A 21343-nucleotide genomic window follows, 5' to 3' on the forward strand; every position below is an offset into this window, starting at 1 on the left:
GTGCTGCTTACCTGCTGGATGCCTGCGCCTCCAGCCAGCCCCGCCCCAGCCAGCCCACCAGCCTGTGGGCCGCGGGCAGCGCCACATGGCGTGCCTGGAGCCCACGCGACCCTGGCCCCGAGGTGAGCATGGCCCTCACTGCCCGTTGCTCCCGCAGACGTGTCTGGGAAGCTGAGGATCTGGGACACCACGCAGAAGGAGCACCTGCTGAAGTATGAGTACCAGCCGTTCGCTGGGAAGATCAAGGACATTGCTTGGACGGAAGACAGTAAGAGGATCGCCGTGGTCGGGGAAGGCAGGGAGAAGTGAGTCTGGCCTCCGCGCCGCTCCCCGCTCCCCCCGTCCGTGTCCCTTGCTTGGCTTTCTCTCCTGGGCGCCCCGGTGGGAGGGCTGGGGTGACATCCGTGCAGCTCAGATGGGGGTGTGTGTTGAGTCCTGTGGGTGCTGGGCCTTCAACACAGCACTGGCTTTAGCAGTGCACATCCGAAAACCACGTGTCACCACGGGGAGCACCCCCACCCCCGGGTTTGTCTTTGGCCCGGGCACCTCCTCTGATCCGACATCCTCGGCCCTTTGCCTCCTGGAACCCGTGCGGTCCTGCACATGTTCTAGATACAGGAAGACGGAGGTCAAACCGTGGGGCTCCTCAGAGTGTTCACTGGGGTTCCTCCCGAAGCTTCCCCACCGCCACACCTGCCACGCGGGGAGGCTGGATGTGATCGCCAGGAGGGCACACCCCACACGGACTCACTAGCGGGGAGGGACGCTGGGCAGGTGGCCCTGGGCGGCTGCCTGCCCTCACAGGGCCGGTGACCAGCAGGGTCAGGACCTCGCTCCAGGCGTCTGGCTCCCGGCGCAGGCCGGGTTCCGTCCTCAGCCCCTCTGCTGCAGTCCAGCACTCTGAACTTGTCTCCGTTTCCGTCACTCAGGCTTTCTCTTACCGGGTGTCCTGATGGGTGTCCATCCTTCCATTGTCTCTCACATCATCCCTGTTGGTCTTAATTCCTTCGTCACTGAGTCACAGCTCGCAGTGCAGACAGCACATTTTCATTGACTGCCGACGACTCGCTGACTGCAGGGCGGCGTCTCGTTTCTAGCAGGGGCTGGTAGCTGGTGTGTTTCCTGGTCTCTGTCTCCAACCACACCCCCGTCATTCCCCCCACCCCCTCATTAAAACGGCCGTGAAACCAATGACCCCTGAGCCGTTGGCCTGGCTGGTGCTTCTGGGGCATCTTCACATGGGAGGCTCCTTGGGTCTGGGGCTGTAAGACACGGTCACCCGGTCCCTTCCCGAGGGCCCTCGGGGCCCCTCCTGCTAGCTCTCCTGCGTTTCAGACGGACCCGGGGTGCCGGTGTGTTGGTTCTTTCGGGAGCGCGTGTGAAACACGGCCGTGAGCGGGGCTGCCCCAGCCAGCATCCCTGCCCCTGTTCGCCAGCGACACAGCTGCCCGTCCCAGGGACCTGCCAGGCCTGACCTTTCTCCTCCCGTGCCTCCTCTCGTTGGCTGAAGGTTCGGCGCCGTCTTCCTGTGGGACAGCGGCTCCTCCGTGGGCGAGATCACGGGCCACAACAAGGTCATCAACAGCGTGGACATCAAGCAGAGCCGGCCATACCGCCTGGCGACCGGCAGCGACGACAACTGCGCCGCCTTCTTTGAGGGGCCGCCGTTCAAGTTCAAGTTCACCATCGGCGTAAGTGGGCTTCTCCGGAGGGTGGTTTTATGGGAGCTTTGTGGCTTGTGCGTGAAGCCAGCGGAACCTGGACCTGTTAGGTGCTGGTGGCAGAAGGTCACGCGTGCACAGCGTTTGTGCCAGGTTGGCTGGGTGATGGGTTCCAGCACTTGGGGGTGGGCAGGGAGCGGGTTCACCCTGGGACCGTGTGCGTACTGGTCGGGGGGCACATCTCTGACCAGGCGAGTGTCCCGGCCTGGAGGTACCCTGTTAGGGGAGTCCAGGCCCAAGGCAGCCTGCCCTCTGGTTGTGCCAGTGTGAGGCCCACTGAGCCACCAGCATGGCAGAGGAGCTGAGCTCCAGGCATGTCTGGGTCTGTTCCCTCCGGCGCCTCCTGGGAGATGGATGAGGGCAGGGTCACACCAGTAAGGTGACACGTGGGGAGCAGAGTTGGGTGCTCTCCTGTGGGGCGTGCTCTAGATGTCGAGTGGAACCACACAGCCTGCTGGCATGAATGACTGCAGGGCTTCGGTCCCCACAGCTTTGCACGTGGGCCCGACCCTCTCAGCCTCACTTTATCCTTCTGCAAGATGGACGTGGGACATGGGCGTGAGAGCATTTTAGCCATGGAGTTGAGCTGTGCACAGCACCCTCCCCGGGTCCGGAGCAGCTCACGAGGCTCATTTCCCGCCTGGGGGTCTGAGGCTGGAATATGGAAGGAAGGGCACCACCTGGGGACGGCCCACCGGTGAGTCTCGGGGCGGTCATGATTCCGAACCTGCCCTCCCAGTGTCTCTTGTGAAAACAGTGCAAGGCCCTCAGCCCTGGTGCTGGAGGTGGACGTGACCTTGCTGAGCTGCAGAGTGGAGGACACTCGGCCCTTTACGGCCGGCTGTGTCCCATGGAGGTGGCTGAGCTGGGCTTGGCCAAGGTCCGGGGACGTGTCCAGAATGTTAGTGGCTTGCTGAGGAGTCCTATGAATTATGATGATGATGTAGTGAGTCATGAACAGCGGGCAGGGCGTGGCTGGACGGTGGTGAGGGTTCTTGGCGGGCCCCTGGGGTGTCCCGGGGACAGGACCCGGGCCGTGGGCAGCATTTCTGGACACGGGTCTCAGCCCGGCTGCAGAGGGGCTTCTACAGGTTCCCTGTTGGTGGTGAAGCGGGGTCAGTTTTATCCCAGGGCCCCCCGAGCAGGGTCTCTGGCTGGCTGCCTGGGAGGCACAGTGGGCGTGCCTCCTCTGCCTTTCAAGGTGGACAACCTGGAGTCCCCCCGACACCCCCCCCCCCCCAGCACCTCCCAGAGGCTGGCCCCCGGGGCTGCTGGTCAGGGTGGGGTAGTGTTCAAGGTCATGTTTCCTGAGCGGGATAAGGTGCTCTGGAGCACAGATGAGTCATGCTGAGTCAAGTAGCTGGGCTCCCTGTGCAGTGCCCAGCGGAGGAAGGAGGGGAGGTTTCCGTGGCAACCAGAGACTTTCCCAGCTCATTCCAGTGGAGCTAGCCCGCCCAGCTCCCCACACCCTGTACACACGCTGTTTGTTTTTACTTAGCTGAGCTATGGGTGGGCACGGCTCCTTTCTATCCACCCCCTGCCGCCCCCCTCAACTCACCCAAAGATTTAGTTGCTCTTTGCAGATGTGGGTTAGACCCAGCAGCTCAGTGGGGGGGTAAGTGGAGCCAGGATTCTTTCCAGACTTGACCCGAGCCTGTGCTCCTCGCCTCTGCCAGTCTTCTCTCCGTAGTATGTGTCCATGCCATCGTACGTGTGCCTGATGAAATGATGGCTCACCTGGGGACCTGGCCGAAGGTTCTTCCCCTTTCCACACTCCTTTCTCATCTAGGAGCACTGCCCTCGCCCCGCGGCCCTGGCCGACATCTGTCTCCAGGGTGGGCATGCAGCTTGTCCCCGGGTCTTCCTGTGTAGGACCTAGCAGAGATCAGAAGGGGCTGCGGACCAAGAATGGGGTCCCTGGGTGGCAGCCCAGCACTGCAGCTGGCCAGTTCTGCGGCTGTCGGGCTGGCCCTGCCTCTGAGCCCCCCTGGAAACAGGGTGAGGACAGCCCTCCTCCACGGCCCCCAGAGCTGTAGGGATGAAAGGAGAGGTGCTGGTGGACGTGTGAATGTCCATAAGGAGCTGTTGGGCTTCTGCTGGAAAAGATTCTAACAGGCCCAGTTGGCCTCGAACAGAAAGGACAGGAGGACGCTTGGGGTCCCCAACACCCTCCTAAATGCCTCCTAAGGGGCTGACGGCAAGATCAGCCTGTGACTGCTCTGTGTGTACCTGGCCTCAGCCCTCATGGCCCCAAAGTAAATCTGTAACGTGAGGGCCGCCCATTGGTCCACGTTCCAGCTCCTACCATCTTCCTCCTGACCACGTTTAGGGCCGTGGGGTAAGGGGTGGGCATGAGGAGCCCAGCGGGGTCAAGTTGCTGCCTCAAAAAGGAGTAGCTGGTGTTCCGGATCAACTCCCAGGAGGCTCGGCCCCGGGTGGAAGGAAAGCAGTGTTACGGAACACGTGGGCTGGCCACCCGCCCACCTGCCGACCTGAGCGCAGGGGTCCTGTTGTTTCTCCTTCTTGTTCAGAGTTTGTTTAAAACACCTTCTCCTGTTGGCAGAGCGAGAGAGGAGACAGAGCTGAGTCGTGCGCACCTGTAGCCAGACGGTCCAGGTTCCGGCCCGGCGTCCGTCCTTGTTTGTCTGAACCTGAAATGGGCTGAGAGGCTGCAGGAGCACGCGGTGGAGGTGCTGAGACTCCCAGTTCCCCCTGGAATTGACCCCAGCCCTCCCGGGAAGCGATGCCAGGGTCCGGGGACCAGCTGTGAGACAGAGGCCGTGGGCAGCAGTACCCCGTGCCCAGGGCTTTAGGTTCCTCTTCAAGGCCCTCAGGGCGGCCTGAAAAGAGGGCAGGTGGACCTTGCCCATCCCTGCCTCTCCCATGGGGCCTTCTTCCTGCTGAGGGCATCCCTGGGCTAGGTGCGTCTGGATGTGTGGTCACAGGCCCGCTAGGCATCGCTAGCTCACCCGCCTGTCTGCACCTGGCCACCTGTGGCCTTGGTGAGTTTCCACGCTTCTCCAGCCTCTACCTCCTCTTCGGGCAGGTGGGCAGGTTGGCACTCCTGGAGCAGACACCTCTGTGACTGTGTCCACAGTCCGTTCCATAGTATGTGTGCCTGATGAAATGATGGCTCAGAGCAGGAAGCGTTGGGGCCTTCTTTGCCCCAGGCCCGCTCGTCAGACTGTGGCCCTGTGGTCTGGGACTGGAAACTGCCCGCTGCGTCTCCCCAGGCCTCTGAGAGCAGAGCGCACCCTGGTGGATGCCTGGCCTCCCTGTCACCCAAGTGGGCTGCACAATCAGTCTGGCCCCTGGGTGTTTCACACATCACGCCATGGGAGGAGCTGCACTTCCTTCTAGAACCTTGGTCTTCACTGTAATTGCGAGCATCACCTTCCTAGACACATAAACTTTGAGCTTGAATGTGTGAGGTTTCCGGGCTGTTGTGGTTTCCCGTGTCCTTACGGCAGGGCAGGAAACAGCTTTGCGTTCAAGTGCATCTCAGGTGCCCGCCCTGCACTGGCCCTGGCCTGGGCACACAGCTGACCTGAGCGGTCCTTAGCCAGCACAGCCTCGTGCCAGCTTTTCAGAAAGCTGTGTGCGTGTCCATGGGGATCATGCCGGAAGGTCAGTGGGGCAGGGGATGACTCAGCCAAGCTCTGTGGATGGTCAGTGGCCCAAGGAGGGTTCGAAGAAGCCTTTTCATTCTCCATCAGGTCCAGTGGTCACTCTGGCAGGTCTGTGCAGGGCGACAGGAGAGGCGGGGGAGGAACGTGGTGCTGCCCCCCAGGCACTTGGCAGAGGGACCCGACCTCGCAGAGGGAGAGGGAGCTGGGTTTGGGAGGGGGTGTGGGCTGAAGGGGGCAAGGCAGCCTTCCAGGTCAGGATGGACACCCACTCCTGGGGTGCTGACCACAGAGGCACCTGCTGCCCTCGGGGAGTGTGGGGGCGGTGGGCCTGGGCATCCAAGCTGTTTGGTCCCTCTGCAAGTCTGTGGTGCGGGAGCAGGGGCAAGTGACCCAGGGTTTCAGCGTGCAGGTAGGAGTCCCGCTGCAGCACCCCGCCGAGGCTGGGGAAGCCAGGGCGGGCTCTGGGACACCCGAGCTGACAGGCTGGTCAGCCGTGGAGCCCGGTGGCTCTGTGACCCCGTCAGTGACTGGACGCGGTGCATTACCTAATTACTGCTGGTGGCTCCCATCTCGGGTTTCTCAGTCGTGGGGGGAGGGGTGATGGAGGAGCAGTAATGATGGGGGGGATAATGATGGGTGTAATGACAGTGGGGGAGGTAATGATGGGGCACAGGTAATAACAGGGTGGGTGGGGGGTGATTAGAGTGGGGAGGTTCTTGGGAGTGTCCATTGACACTGCCCCAAGCAGAGCTCTGGCTTGGCTGTGCCTGAGGCTGGGTGGGCGTGGGCCAGGCAGGACAGCCCCCTCCCCAGGGGCCTGCGGGATGGTGCCGCCCCTCCAGGACTGTAGGGGGTCCGGGGCTTCAGAGCCCAGCTCTGTCTTCTGAACCCTCCGTGATGTTTCCCCCAGCCTGGTCCTTCTTTGTCCTCTGGCCTCCCCTCCCTGTGGAACCAGCTATTTTTAGCCCCTTTTTTTTTTTTTTTTTTTTGGTTAATGCGCTGCTCACTGTTCCTCCCTTTAAATTGGCTATTTTCAGGAGCAGACATCAGTCTCCCGCTCATCTGGACTCTTGGCTCCAGTGGCAGGAAAAGCTGACGGGGAGACTTTCTACAGCCACAGCGCCTGGTCCCCGGGGGTGGGGGTGGGGGGACGTCTGACCCTTGCCCGGTAGCCTGCTTGGTTCAGGGATGGGACGACAGATAACAGACAGGTCCACACGTGTGACATCCCTGTAGGGTTGGGGGTGTTGAGAGCGGGAGGTGGGCAGGGGAAGCCCCGGTGTCTGTGCTGACCTCTGAGCTGGGTGTGTAGGGAGGCTAGTCCTGTTTTTCAAGGAACCACGGTACCCAGGGTTGGACAAGCCGGCATTGCAGGGTGACCCAGGGTCCCCCTGGTTCATAGCGTGTTCCTCACGCCCCCCAGTATAGCCCCCCCGTTGGCCCCGTGGTCTGCTCCACCGCGGGGCGCTCTTGGCATGCCGGATCAGTCACAGGGACCCAGGGGGGCCGGCCCAGCCCCCTCCCTCACCCACCTCACCACCCAGGAACCCAGAACAGCAGGGTGGGGTCAGCCAGTAGAGGTGTGGATAAGAGGACCAGACGTGTGGGCAGGCGTGCAGAGCAGTGGTTGAGTCGCTTTTCCTTTGACCTCATGCAGGAGGAGCCGCGTCTGCCTGTCTGTCCTCCCATCCCCACTGGGTGATTCTGGGAGGACTGAGAGACGCCCTCCCACCACTCGTCCTGAACCACCCCAGGAACACAGGCCAGTCGAGGCCCAGCAGGCTCCCTCGCAGCTCTGGGGATGGCAGGCCGCTGGCTGTGGGCCTGAGGAGTTAAGGATCTGACCCCCGGGCTCCCTGCCCGGCTGGCCTGCCTGCCTGCCTCCTGTCCAGGGCCGAGAGCCAGAGCTTACACGGGAAACTGGAGACCTGGGTTCCCAGAACCCTGGGCCGCTTGGGGCCTGGTTGTCCCCTAGGGAAAGAAGGGTACCTGAGGCTCCCCAGGGGGTCTCAAGGTGGTAGGGTGACTGTGAGCCACGGTCGTGGGGAAGGGCAGTCAGAGGGCCCAGTTGGGAAAGTTCATTCATCTTGATGGATCGCAAGCCTGCAGGGAGATAGCTGTCCTACACCTAACTCAGAACACGAGCCTGAGAGCTGGAAAAGTTGGCCTGAGAAGCAGGATAAGTGGACATGATAAAGGAAAAAGGCAACATAGGCTACCCTGGGACGGGGGGGGGGGGTGGGTGTAACCTAGTCTCTGCCCCCATCTTCACGTTGAGAGAGCCAGTTCCTAGGCAGGTTGATAAGTCCGGGGGTCCCCAAGGAGAGAGGGGTCTGGAATTCTCAAGGAGGAAAGGACAAACTTCTTTCCCTCTACATTCCTTAGGATTATGTAACAATAATGTATCCTGCTTGAGAACCATTTCTGGAAAAAACCTTCTGGCTAATCCTGTTATCTTAAAATGTAAATCACGGGAGTGGGTCTAGTAAGGTCTTTATAGCCTCCAGACATTGTTTTGATTCACTGTAGTTGGAGAAGGAAATGGCAACCCACTCCAGTGTTCTTGCCTGGAGAATCCCAGGGATGGTGGAGCCTGGTGGGCTGCCGTCTGTGGGGTCACACAGAGTCGGACACGGCTGAAGCGACTTAGCAGCAGCAGCAGCAGTGACTGGTTAAAAGTATATAACTCCGTTGCTGACACTAGCGAGGGGGCACTCTTTCTGCCCCTTTTGATGTCTATGTCAGAAGCTTTCTCTATCTCTTTTATATTTTGATAAAACTCTATTACACAAAAGCTTTTGAGCAATCAAGCCTCGTCTCTGGCCCTGGATTCAATTCTTCTCCTCCAGAGGCCAAGAATCCCGGCATCTTCTGTGGTTCAGCAACAACCTTTCAACGTGGTGTCCCAGTGTCTGCGCTGAGTCCAGATTTCCCTCTCCCCACGAGGACCCCTGTAGTGTTGGGTCAGGGCCTGCCCACCCTCCGGGGCGTCATCTCACCTTGACTACACGCATAAAGACCCTGTTTCCAGTGAGGTCACGTTCACAGGTCCTGGGATTTCAAACCACCCATAAACTTGATACACAAGAACGTGCAACTCCTTCCAGCCCAGCAGCTCAGGCTTTAAAACTGTCGGTGGTTTCCCTCGGCAGGGGCCGGTGATTTGCGTTGAGTCGAATGGCTTTTTCTGCAGGTGGGGCATCTGTGGCCAAGGGTGCAGGTGACCCCGTGCACCTTTAGGAGAACTGACAACACCTGTCGCTTCGTGCGTGCTTGCAGGGGGCAGGGCGTGGGCTGTGGATTGGTGGCTTGTGGGGTTTTCAGAGGATCACTGTCTGACGCAGGCCCTTCTTGACCCAAGAAAGAACGACTTCATTTACTCTGTCAGGTAATGGAATTACCCCTGGAGGTCACATCTCCTCAGACTCTTATCGCCGGGAAGGTCATCACCACTGTTTAATTTCTTTGAAACCTCAGTTCGTTCAGCAAATGCTCAGATGAGCGCCTGCTGTGTGCTGGGCTCCAGGCCAGGCTCTGGGAACTCAGAAACAAGGCCTCACAGTTTAGCCTCACTCAGCATAGGGGTTCTGAGCTTGAGTGGACTTCAGAGTCGGAGGGAGGGTAGCATTTCTGTCTGCAGAGGTCAGGGAGCATGTACTCATAAAGGAGGGAGGCCTGGCAGGCAGAGACGGGCCCGGCTGAGGCAGGGGGCTGAGCCAGACCTCCCGGCGTGTCTGCTCAGGGCTCCTGCCGAGCTTGGAGGGCTCCCGTGGACTGGCATTCGCATGCATGGTGGTCGTGGGCCTCAGAGCTCGTGGAGAGCTTTCCCGAGCTACCTGTCCCTGGATAACCATCCCGTTTCCTGCAGGACCACGGCCGCTTCGTCAACTGCGTGCGATTCTCTCCCGACGGGAACAGATTTGCCACAGCCAGTGCCGATGGCCAGGTGAGGTCTAGGACCTGTGAGGTGGGATGGCGGGGGGGTGGTTCGATCATCTCTTGGGCCTCTGGTTGTTGGGAACAGACAGACTCAGTAAAGCTGGTCTCAGTGGGCAGCTCCCTCCCTCCCTCCTCCCAGGATGTGACTCCATCTGATGCTGTGTCCTCAAAGTGTGATAACCCCATCTCTCTGTCGGTCTCCTTTTAAAGGAGCTCGAAATTCCTCCAGTTTTGATGAATTCCTGTAAAGTCACAGTTGCCAACCCTCTTCATGGTGAAGCGGCGATGAGTGGGAGGAGCTCAGTCAGTGTGCTGACAGCTGGGTGTGCACACACATATACATGACCCACATGTTTGTATTTCCTGAAAGATATTCATCTATGATGGGAAGACGGGAGAGAAAGTGTGTGCGCTGGGAGGAAGCAAGGCTCATGACGGCGGCATTTACGCTGTGAGTATGGGCCCGTGTTCACGGCTTGCTCTGTGGTTGTCAGGCCTGTCTGCTTTTGTCATCATCCGTATGCATGTTGGAGGCCTGAGATGAGGGGTCAGAAGTGGGGTTGCTGGCAAAGACCTTCAAGGTCAACGCGGGACAGGGTGCCGTGGCCTGCAGAAGCACGTGGCCGGGATGCTCATCCCATCCTTACCCTGCGTGTCCCACCACCTCCTGGGCTGTCGTCCCTGCTCAGACACCAGGGTTTTGGACACAGCCCCGGTGTCTGAATCTCCTCCCCCCTGTGGAATGCTCTGACCCGTGACCACCATTCGTTTGAGTAGATCAGCTGGAGTCCTGATAGCACCCACTTGCTCTCTGCTTCCGGAGACAAAACCTCGAAAATCTGGGACGTCAACGTGAACTCGGTCGTCAACACGTTTACCATGGGCTCCAACGTCCTGGACCAGCAACTAGGCTGCTTGTGGCAGAAGGACCACCTCCTCAGCATCTCCCTGTCCGGCTACATCAACTACCTGGACAAAAACAACCCCAGCAAACCCTTGCGGGTCATCAAGGTAAGGCCGGGCCGCAGAGCAGCTCAGCCTGCAAGGGCTGGCTGGAGGGGAGGTGGGCGTCCGACCAGAGAAGGGGCAGCTGAGGCGAGGTGGAGGCCCAGTGGAACGGCAGGACCTGGGTTGCTTTGGGGATGTGAGTTTAGCAGAGAAGAGAGGCCAGGTGCCAAGTTCCCCCCTGAGCTGCTGTGAAAGCTGGGCGTTCAGGGCCGTGGCCCTCGCGCCTGCTCTTGTGACTCGTTTGTCCCGAGGGGCTCAGCTTTCCTCGGTTAGGAGCCCACCGGCTGTGTCCCCTGCATCAGGCAGGACCAGGAAGATGCTGAGCCCCGAGACGAGGCATGTGGCGGGGTGTGGCCGCAGTTGGGGGTGCCCAGCTGGCCTTGGAGCTTGACCGGGACGATGTGCAGGGTGTGAACGTGAGAATGAGTGGGGAGGCACTTGTCCCGTGTGGTTAGGGCAGGGAGTGGTGGGGAGTGGGGACGTGGAGGCGGATGTGGACTTGGAGAAGCCCGTGGAACCCTGAGGGGCAGAGGCCCGAGGTGCGGGCAGCAGGGAGCGCTAGTGCGGGGCAGTGGGGAGGACCCCCCCTTCCCTGCCTCCCGTCTTCATCTCATCGGGACCACTCACCCAGGCCAGCTGGCCACCAGCATCTGCCCCAAGTGTCCCGTCTGGGTGGGGCCATGCCTTCTCCCTCTCTCAGCCCTGGGGATAGTGGCGTCTCAGGAAATCGCAGCCAGACTGGGAACTCCCGTGTCCTGGGGCCCCACTCTGACCCACCCCCCGCCCCCTGCCCACCGCGGGCTTGCTTCTGCTGCGGGCTGGGTGCTCAGGGTTGGCCTCACCTGCCCTGGCGGCCTTGGGTGAGCCGTGTTCTCAAGGGAGGGGTCTCCATAGCGCGGCTTCAAGCGGCTCCCCATCCTGGGGCTTAACCCCAGCACCTCCTCACACCCTGCTCACTCAGCTGCTTTAGGGCCGTGCAGACAGGCTCCAGGAGGTGCCTGGGCCCCACGGCCTGGGTGTAGGCCCGGCTGGGATTATTCCCCGGGGGCCCAGTTCCTCCCGCAGTCAGTGGGTTGCCTGGCCCTGCAGCGTGTGTGCACCCCACAGTCCGTGAGGTGGGCTTGGGCTTGGGCTCCTGAGGACCATGCCCACAAGGCGGTGCCAGGCCAGGCCGTCGGCCTCCTTAGGCCTCGTGTGGCTAGTTCGTGAATCCCGAGGGCTGTTTGGTGCCAACGTCGGGCTGCGGGTGAGCCCAGGAACAGGCTGGAGTTAAATCAGCTCCTCTCAGCACGTTCAGGTCATCTGGAAGTTTCCATAAAGGGCTTGATGCCTGGCCAGCCCCATCGGGATGTAGTCAGAGACCGTAGGAGGCTCTTAGGGGCTGGTACTTTTAAGATGCACCCAGGTGATCCTGTGGCTCGAGCTGGAAGCTACATCAGAATCGAATCACCTGAGCGGGCCCGCTTGTTAGAACACGGCAGCTGGGCGGCTCCCAGTGCTCACAGCATTCATCTGTGGGGCGCGGGAGAGCCCCAGTGCTCACAGGCTCCTGGCAAGGCTGCGTGCTGCCCCAGAGGGGGCGGGCCAAGTCCCCAGGCATCCTGCTGCTCACAGGTTCTCTCTGGGTCCCCAGGCTGCGTGGGGCGAGACTCCCGGTGAGGTCAAGGGTGGTCTGAGGGCCATGCGTTTAAGTAGAAGGCCTGGTGGGTCGCTGCCCTGTGGGAAGGATTCAGGGTCCATGAGAACTACGTGTACCTTATCTCTGATGATACACGTCACATCGTGGCAACAGTCAGCAGTGCTCAGAGGGCTCCGGCTGCATCTGAGGAGGAAAAGGGCTGTGATTAAACCCCATCTCTTAGGTTCTTTCCATCCCAGGAGCAGTTAGTTCAGTTCAGTTCAATCACTAGTCGTGTCCAACTCTTTGTGACCCCATGGACTGCAGCATGCCAGGCCTCCCTGTCCATCACCAACTCCCGGAGTCTACTCAAACTCATGTCCATTGAGTCGGTGATGCCATCCAGGCATCTCATCCTCTGTTGTCCCCTTCTCCTCCCACCTTCAATCTTTCCCAGCATCAGGGTCTTTTCAGATGAGTCAGTTCTTCACATCAGGTAGCCAAATATTGGAGTTTCAGTTTCAGCATCAGTCCTTCCAATGAATAGTCAGGACTTATTTCCTTTAAGATTGACTGGTTGGATCTCCTTGCAGTCCAAGGGACTCTCAAGAGTCTTCTCCAACACCACAGTTAAAAAGCATCAATTCTTTGGTGCTCAGCTTTCTTTATAGTCCGACTCTCACATTCATGACTACTGGAAAAACCAAAGTTTTGACTAAATGGACCTTTGTTGGCAAAGTAATGTCTCTGCTTTTTAGTACACACATGTGATGTGTGGCAACAGTGATGCTCAGAGGGCCCCAGCTACATCTGAGGAAGGGAAAGAGCTGTGATTAAACCCCACCTCTTAGGTTCTTTCCATCCCAGAAGCAGTTAGAAAGGGAGGTTAAATGCCCCCTTTCAAAGCAGGCGTCTGGTTGTAGATGAGTTGCCGATCAGGGAGGGATCATTGCCCTGGGACTGCCCTGGTTGTGGGGGTCACAGCCCTGATTGGGGGAGGGGGCTCAGGAGAGAAGAATCCTCCCGAGCCTGGGGCGGCAGCTGGAGCCATAAGCTGTGTCTCTGGGTGGAGACTCTGGGCCATCCAGTGGCCTTGGGGTTCTGCTTCTGCGAGGGTTGGGCCCCCAGTACTGTTCCTTCACCTTCCTGGAGACCCAGCCCCAGGTGGGGGCTTGTCCTCCGTGGCTGGGGAGGTGAGGGCGGCTGCCTGGGTCAGTCTGCACAGACCTGGGCGCTCTGCTGGGGCTCCTGCTAGACCCCTGTCCTCCACACAGGTCAGGGTTAAGTGCCTGGGTGGGGAGGGACCCAGATGTCAAGGGGATGGGTCAGCCGGGGGTGGTGTTTCAGGCCCACAAGGGCAGTGGCCTCTCCCTAGGGCTTAGCCGGCGGCAGCAAGCATTTGACAGTTACCGGCTGGACGCCGGCGTGTCCTCAGCTCACCCCGCCCATCTGTCTCCTCCACAGGGTCACAGCAAATCCATCCAGTGCCTGACGGTGCATAAAAACGGCGGCAAGTCTTACATCTACTCCGGGAGCCACGACGGACACATTAATATCCTTTGACTCACAGCGCTGGCTCCTCGGGCCCTGGCAGGAGAGATGGGAGCTTCCTGTTCTCACGGGGCCATGGGCCAGGTGGCGGCCACGGGGCTCCTCTGCCCAGTCCTGGCCGCCGAGAGGTGACCCAGTCCACACTCGGGCCCTCCAGCTCCGGGTCACGGCCTTGACCCGATGGCTCACCCGCTGTGCGGCCTCAAGGGGTTGGTTGCTGAACTTCCCTGTTTGTGACCTGGTCTCAGCCTCACGCCTCACGAGCAGCAGAATCCATGTGCGTTACGATCTGGAAGGACTTAGAGCCTTTTAGGGGGTAGTTCCCTTGTCTTAAAAACGGGAAAAGTGAAGCTCAGACACCTTTGAGTGGCTTCCACTTGGCGACAGCAGAGCTGGGCAGAGCCCACGCCCTGTCTCCCAGCGTGGGGTTTTGGGGTGCCCCCGAGACGTTCCCGGCAGCCCTTCCAGCCCCTCCTTCTAGGATGGCCAGTGTTGGAGGGGTGGTCTGCAGGGCCTGGCTCGGCGAGGCATCGTGGCCGCGTGAGAGGCCTGCCCTTGGGCCGCCCGGCCCCTGGCCTGTGGCTGCCTTGCCCCTGGAGGGGCTTCCCAGGCCCTGCGCTTCCCCCCACCCCTGTGGGCCTGCCTTGTCTGCAGGGTTCCCTCCTGGGAACAGTCCCCGAGGGAGGAGGGCAGAGGTCCCCCTCCACTCCATCAAAACAGAAGAGGATACGATTGGGGTCCTGCCCCGTGTCCCCCAACTCCAGGCACCATGCCCTCCTCCCTGCTCGTCCCCGGCCCGGGCACCCCGAGCAGATGGTCCACACCCTGGCGCCCAGCTGGGTTAGCCTGGCACCGGTTGCCGGGTGGCACCTGGGCGCCCATCAGCCAGTCCTCATGGCACAGCCCGCCTCCCACTGAAGGTGCTGGACTGGACAGCAGGCAAGAGAGAGCGAGGGGGTCGGAGGGCATCGGCCCAGGTACACGGGGTCCCTGCAGGGCTTCCTTCTGGGCCCCCTCGGACAGAGGCACCGCTGCATTGTGGCAGGGCAGTGCCATCCTGCCACCTGCCCGGTTCTCGTTCTCGAGACGGGTGGACTCTCCCACTGGGCGCCCTCTTGCTGGTTGATCACAACGTCCGCTCCCTGAAATTGGGAGCTGAATGTGCATGAAGAGGTTCACTCGGCCCGGTGCCCACCGTCCCATCCCTAACGTGCTGCCCGGGACGGGGCACGGGCCGTGGCCTCCCCAGGGTGGGCACACACCACATCCTGTAGCCAGGCTCTTCCTTAACCCCCTGCCCCACATTACTGGGATTCCGAGACGGGGGAGAATGACTCGTTTGCCGGGAAGGGCCACACGAACCAGGTGTCCCGGATGACCGTGGACGAGCACGGGCAGCTGGTGAGCTGCAGCATGGATGACACGGTGCGGTACACCAGCCTCACCCTGCGGGACTACAGGTGAGAGCTGCCGGGGCCGGATGCGACCCCCGCCGCCAGCCCGTTGGTGGTGGGGTCGCCCTCAGGGGGCCCGTGCTGCTGCCGCCGCCCCGAGGCCCGGCTGACCAGCGCACCCAGGGCAGAGCCACGGGCTGCTGACCGTGCCGCAGGGTCCCCTTCACCCCGCCTGGGAGGCACCACGCTCGGCTCAGTTCTGTGGCGTTTTCCTCCGTTGACCGTTCGTTAAGAAGTGGTTTGTGTGTGCAGATTTTTCTGGGATGTGTCTTTGTAGTTTTAACCAAAAGTGCTAAGTCCCTCAGTCATGTCCAACTCTTTGCAACCCCATGGAGTAGCCTGCCAGGCTCCTCTGTCTGTGGAATTCTCCAGGCAAGAATACTGGAGTGGGTTGCCATGTCCTTCTCCATTAACCAAAAGTAAAGGTGACAATTTTCACCCATCCCATTAAAAGTACCAGTTTTATACATATATATTTTTTTTTTCTTTTTTAAATTACATTGTGGAGGAGACTGTACATTGTGGAGGAGACGGATTGTGGCCGTGGAAGAATGGGAAAGTGAAAGTGCTAGTCACTCAGTTGTATCCAACTCTTTGAGACGCTATAGACTGTAGCCCGCCAGGCTCCTCCGTCCATGGGGGTTCTGCAGGCAAGAATACTGGAGTGGGTTGCCGTGTCCTCTTCCAGGGGAATCTTCCCGACCCAGGGATTGAACCTGGGTCTCATGCATTGCAGGCGGATCCTTCACCATCTGAGCCAGATTCTTTGGGAGGTTAGGACCAGAACTGAATTCTGTCTGAACCCAGGGAGTGCCAGCCAGGGTGTCTGGCCGGTGCACGTGGGGCCTGACCCAGGGCAGGGCATCAGTGGGGGCGGCCCTCAGTGCAGATGCGGGAAGTGCTCCCTTCACCTCCTCTCACCACCCGCACCCCTCGTCCCAGCCCCCCATCTCGACTCTGTCTCTCTCCTAGAGTCGGGGAGTCTTTCCTCCTTCCCTCCAGTGTCTGTTCTGCAAAGGCTCCTTTGGCCGCGATCGGGCGGAATTCCCACCCATCACCAAGCGTCTCCTGAGTGTGTGTCTGTGCCTGCCCTGCACCCCTGGAGACTTAACGCGTCCTTCTCTCCACAGCGGACAGGGAGTCGTGAAACTGGACGTCCAGCCGAAGTGCTTGGCGGTCGGCCCCGGGGGCTACACCGTGGTCGTGTGCATTGGCCAGGTACGGCTCCCACCCGGGTCTCACCAGAAGGTCCGGGCTGACATTGCGCAGTACCTGCTCCTCACATCCTGCACGTGCTGAGGGCCTCCCATGTGTTCACTGAGTCCTCAGCAGCGCCATCAGTTAGGCCGGCGTCATCCCCACCTCACAGGCGGGGAAACCGAGGCACAGAGGCTAAGCTGCCCCAGGGCTGCGTCCGGCAAAGGGCAAAGCTGGGATTTGAACCCGGGCAGCCTGGTCAGAGCCCACACTCGAGGGTCGGATGCCCTGCAGGGGTGGTCCCTCAGCCCTGCGGCCCCCAAGGGGCACAGCCATTGTGGCTGTATCCACGCATTGCAGACCCCGGCCCTGCAGCACTTGGCGCTGTGTGGCTTGGGGCGTTTCCCTCACCCTCTGAGCTTTAGTTTTCTCGTCCCTTGCGGCTCACAGGGAGGGTTGCAAGGAAGTACACAGCAGGCTATTGGTACCACCTCCGCGAGTGAGGAGGCTGAGAGTGACTGTGCCTCCCGCCCCGAGGCCCTGTGATGGTGGAGATTGGCACCTGGACCTTCGCGGGGTCTGCTCTTCCAGCCCTGGCAGCCTGGGTTCTCATTCAGGGTGGTGTAGGTCTGTCTCTTCATGCCATTTCTTGAAATTTCCGGAACACACCGCCCTTGACTGAGACCCAGGCCTGACCCACTTTATCCAGGACGCCGCTCTGCAGCAGACGCCGTCTGTCGGCAGGGCTGAGCGTCCCAGCGTGCAGGTTGGAGGAGGCAGGTGCAACGGAGCCCCTGTTGGCACGAGTGACCAACCCGCTCCAGAGAGCTGTCTTTCGGATCCACCACCCCTCCTCCGTCCTGGGAGCTTAATTGCTTCAGGGAACGTGGATTCCTGTGTGTCCTAGATAACACAGCCCTCCTGCCAAGCAATTACGGCAGACAGCGGGGTGGCCAGTGGGGGTGCATGAGGAATCGAGAGCTGGGAGCGCCGTAGCAAGTGTGGGAAAGACTGGACGTGGCCTTTCTAGAAGGTCACACCGCGAAGAGCTCATGGGTTCGGGGAAGAGCTGCCTGAGGCTCTGCTTAGAAGGGACTTGTGGGTACAGGGTCTAGTCCTGGGTCCCCAGTTTCCCAGGAGTCCATGGCCCATGGGATCAGGTGTGATGACTGCCCTGTTGCATTCTGTTGTTCCCCTGCTTCTCTCGGGCATCCTGACCAGAACTCCCCGCGGCCGGTCATAGGGTCTGCAGACTGTGCTGGAGGGGCCCACGGTTCTCGGTCAGGGAGCAGTCACATTCAGGGCTCGCCTCTGAGACTAGAACCAGAGTCTGGACAAAGGCCCTCCGTCTCTCTGTCAGGCGCAGGGCAGTGAGGGCGCTTCCTGAGTCGGGCTGATGGCGCGGGTGAATGTTTGTCCAGGTGCGTTTTCAGTAGCAGATTTTAGGGAGGGTGCTGCCACCCATTGACTGGGCTTCTTCACCTACTCCACCCCACAGCAGAGTCCACAACACACCCCGAGGGTGACAGTGGGGGGCTGCCTGCCCCCGGGACCGCTGGTGGGCTTGAGCTGGGATCAGACGGGGTCAAGCCAGAGCTGTCACAGATGGAGGCCACACTGTTGGGACAGTCCAGTGAATTAGAACCAGGACAGGCAGCAAGGGGTGGGTGGGGGTGGGGACAGAGGAGGGTTACCGTATCGGGGGGCCCTGGGCCCTGTGCAGAGGGTGGGAGACGCAGCATGGTGGCCAAGGCAAGGCTTTGAGGTCTCGCGGCCCATGTGTGGGTCCCCGCTCGGCTCTGAGAGCCACAGGGCTTGCACCTCGTTTGCTCCTATATTGACGGGAGGTGACCCTGCAGGGCGCGTGGCTTACACTAGGCGGGCTCCAGCGGCTGGTTTTGTTTGCTTTTTATGAGGCACTTCGTTTACTCTGAGCCCTGAATTCCATCCTCAGGCTGTCTAGGCACCGCTGGGTTTTTAACCCTGGGAACCCAAGGCTCAGGACGGTTCATGAGCCACGTGTGTCCATCCCCTGCCCGTCCACCCCTGCCAACCCCCATCCCGGGCAGCAGGTGACTGAGCCAGGATCAAGTCCCGTCTGTGTCGGCAGAGCCCTTCTGTAGGGCCTGGACCCCTGGGCGCTCAGCCCCGCCTGCTGACTCTGTCCTGCCCTGGCAAACAGGAGGGAACTGAGGCAGGAGCTGGCTGGGGCGGGACGAGGGAGTGGGGTATGTCGTGGGTGCCTCCAGGCTGCTTAGCCGTGAGCCGTCTGTCCTGTCCTCCCCTTGCTGCTGGGCCTGGGGACAGACAGAGAGCCTCCATGGACCCAGATTCCCAGCGCTGCTGCCTACCCACTGGAGTCAGGGCTGGGTTTCCTTTCTGTCGGGGGTGGGGGGGCCTCCAGCACTGTCCCCGGGCTCTGGGGACTCACTGTGACGTTGCTAGCTGTTTTACACACCATGGTCGAGGTTGCAAAGGATGTTTCTTTGCACAGACCTGAAAGGCCAGAACTTCGAAGTCTGGCTGGTCCTGTTCATTCTGGTGTTGGATTAGAGGCTCACGGCTGCCACGCGCTGTGTCTTCTTGAACCCGGGACCACTCTGCTCAGCAGAGCTCGGGCATCACACCCGACGGTGTGTAGTTGGAGGAAGTCGAGTTCAGAAGCAGCGGACGGCTTACACAGATGTCCGTGTGGGTGGTGGGGACAGCACCATTGATTCTGATGAGGGAGTAACACCGGGGGCCACGGGGCGTGTCCCACCCCCCGACCCCCAGACGGGGCCTGGGCCGTCTGTCCCTGGCCTCTGCTCTAACCACTGTCTGTGTGTTTCCCAGATCGTCCTGCTGAAGGACCAGAGGAAGTGCTTCAGCATCGACAACCCCGACTACGAGCCCGAAGTAGTGGCCGTGCACCCGGGCGGTGAGACCGTGGCCGTCGGGGGCGCGGTAAGGCCCTGTCCCCACACCCTCTGCCTTAGGGTCTTTGAGTGATCTGGGGAAGGGCGGTCAGGGCTGTGTGGGTGCCAGGCTATCTCCTGCCGCCCAAGTGAGAGTCTCCTGGGCTGCCCGCCTCCCCCAGGAGACCAGGGTCCCAGCAGTGAGCGGGCTGTGCTGGGGGCACAGGGCAGGGAAGCCCTCAGCCTGGCCGTCGGTCCTGGGGGCAGTTGGGGGAGCCTTGTGGGCGCAGGGAGGGGACAGGGGAGCCCTCACACCGTGCAGTGCAGCGCCCGCCAGAGGGCTTCAGTTTTCACGAGTTTGACTTCCTGTCATCATCCGCTCTTTCCCCTCACCTCCTGGCCCCTGAAGGGAAGTGCCTGGACCCCGCAAGGATGGGGCGTTTGCTAGGAGAGGGGCCTGGTGCCCGAGGGGATCTGCCAGGCTGGTGAGGGGCATGGGGTACGGGGCACAGGGCAGATGGTGAGGCTGGGCTCACGGTCAGGTTGGACGAGGGGCCTTCGCTGGAGACCTGACGCCTGTGTAGGTGCTTCTCAGAGCTCGGCCTGCGGACACCTGACCGGAACCTACTAGAAGTTTTGTAAAAAAGGCAGTTTCATGAGTGCCCAAACACCCAGATCACAATGGGCGGGCGAGGCTGGGATCCACAGTTTAATGTGATTGTAAGATCTTTAACCTCTCTTCATGTAATTCTGCCCACTATGCTGCTGGGTTGTAGCACGTGTCCTCTGGCGCCTGGGGACGAAGGGGTAGCTCTCCTGGCACCTGAGCTGGCACGTGGCCAAGCCGGGCAGCGGTTGGCGGGGAGGAAGAGCACTGCTTCTCACGGACACTCGGGCCCCTCCCTCCAGGAGGAAGGGCATCGGGAGAGTGTTGGGGGGATGGGCGGGGCGGGGCGGGTGCATGTGTTGTCTGTGGGCATGTGCACCCAGGTCAGGGGAGTGACCCACCACCCCTCTGTCCTCCCGCAGGACGGGAATGTCCGCCTGTACTCCATCCTGGGCACCACGCTGAAGGACGAGGGCAAGCTCCTGGAGGCCAAGGGCCCTGTGACCGACCTGGCGTTTTCCCACGATGGCGCCTTCCTCGCCGTGTGCGACGCCAGCAAAGTGGTCACGGTCTTCAGCGTTGCCGACGGCTACTCGGTGAGTGGTTGGGCCCCCCCGCCCTGGCCCACACCAGGCAGCACAGACGGCAGGAAGGGTCCACAGCCTCTCTCTGGTCATCACTGACGGGTGGATGCACAGGACACGCGGTTTTGCTGCTCCGGGAGCGTGAATGATGTGGGCCAAGGAGACTTCCCCTGTCATGCGGCAGTTTGTGGGATCATAGCAAAGTTACCCAAAAGTTAGGGGCCTGAGTGGGAGCGAGGCTGCTGTGAAATCGGGCTGGTAGGTTCACCTCGGAGGTATAGCTCAGTGATTCCTGGGACCTTCTCTGTCAAAGAGCTTAAGCTAGGTTTTTTTTCTTGGATCTCATTGCCGCTTAAAGTTTTGCCAAGTGTGAGTGCAGGTCGTCCCAACGTGGCCTTGCACTCGGGGTGGGGGTCCCTGGGCAGTAGATGGGTGAAAGAGGACCCCAGAAACCCATCCGGCCCTGAGTAGGACAGCCGATGGCACACTGGCCTGGGAGGCGTGAGACAGCCTCAGACCTGTTTGACAAGAGACTGCACTCCGGAGGGCTCCGGTCACCCTCTGGGTGTGAGGAAGCTGGTGTGATTGAACTGCAGAGCAGATGGGGGGGCGGGGAGTCCCTCCAGGCCCCCCCACCAAGCCAACCTCTCCCTAACCCCACCTCCAACCCTTAGGATAGCTTTGAAATTTATAGCCGAGTCCAAAGAATTTGCCACCTAGATTCTACCATTACCATTTTACTGTGTCACGTTACCCATCTAGTAATCTAATTTTTTAGTGCATTTAAGTGTACATTTTGCTATTAGGTATATCAGCCCACATATTAACTAGAGTTTAGTGGTTTCTTAGTTTTATTTTTGGCTGTAAAATTTACATGTAATGAAGGATGAATGAGAACATAAGTATACACTCATACTTTGTGTACTCCTGAGGCCCACACCTCCGTCAACATAAAGAACATTTCACCTCCCAGGAGGTTCCTTCCACCTGAGTAGCACATTTATCAAATCCTGCATTTATCGCGTCTTAAGTGATTTTGTTTGCATATACCAAGTTCACAGCGTGCTGAGTAATAAGCAGAGTAGACTCAACAAAAAATGGAAGAGGTCATTTGAAAATCACAGCCAATCTAGGAATT

The 21343-nt window shown here is 60.3% G+C and overlaps 1 protein-coding gene across 1 annotated transcript in view; it reads left to right on the plus strand.

Moving 5' to 3' along the window:
* WDR1 (WD repeat domain 1) overlaps positions 1 to 21343 on the plus strand; it is a 40860-nt gene that overhangs the window by 16763 nt on the left and 2754 nt on the right. Inside the window, exons 4-13 of the mRNA XM_043906185.1 lie at positions 158 to 305; positions 1511 to 1691; positions 9219 to 9296; positions 9660 to 9740; positions 10067 to 10300; positions 13380 to 13467; positions 14770 to 14926; positions 16051 to 16138; positions 18953 to 19063; positions 20044 to 20217. Of these exons, the coding sequence (XP_043762120.1) occupies positions 158 to 305; positions 1511 to 1691; positions 9219 to 9296; positions 9660 to 9740; positions 10067 to 10300; positions 13380 to 13467; positions 14770 to 14926; positions 16051 to 16138; positions 18953 to 19063; positions 20044 to 20217 (1340 nt within the window). The remainder of the gene's footprint in view (positions 1 to 157; positions 306 to 1510; positions 1692 to 9218; positions 9297 to 9659; positions 9741 to 10066; positions 10301 to 13379; positions 13468 to 14769; positions 14927 to 16050; positions 16139 to 18952; positions 19064 to 20043; positions 20218 to 21343) is intronic.

The sequence above is a fragment of the Cervus elaphus genome, chromosome 6 (genome assembly GCF_910594005.1).
Source record: "Cervus elaphus chromosome 6, mCerEla1.1, whole genome shotgun sequence".
In the NCBI taxonomy this organism is placed as follows: domain Eukaryota; kingdom Metazoa; phylum Chordata; class Mammalia; order Artiodactyla; family Cervidae; genus Cervus; species Cervus elaphus.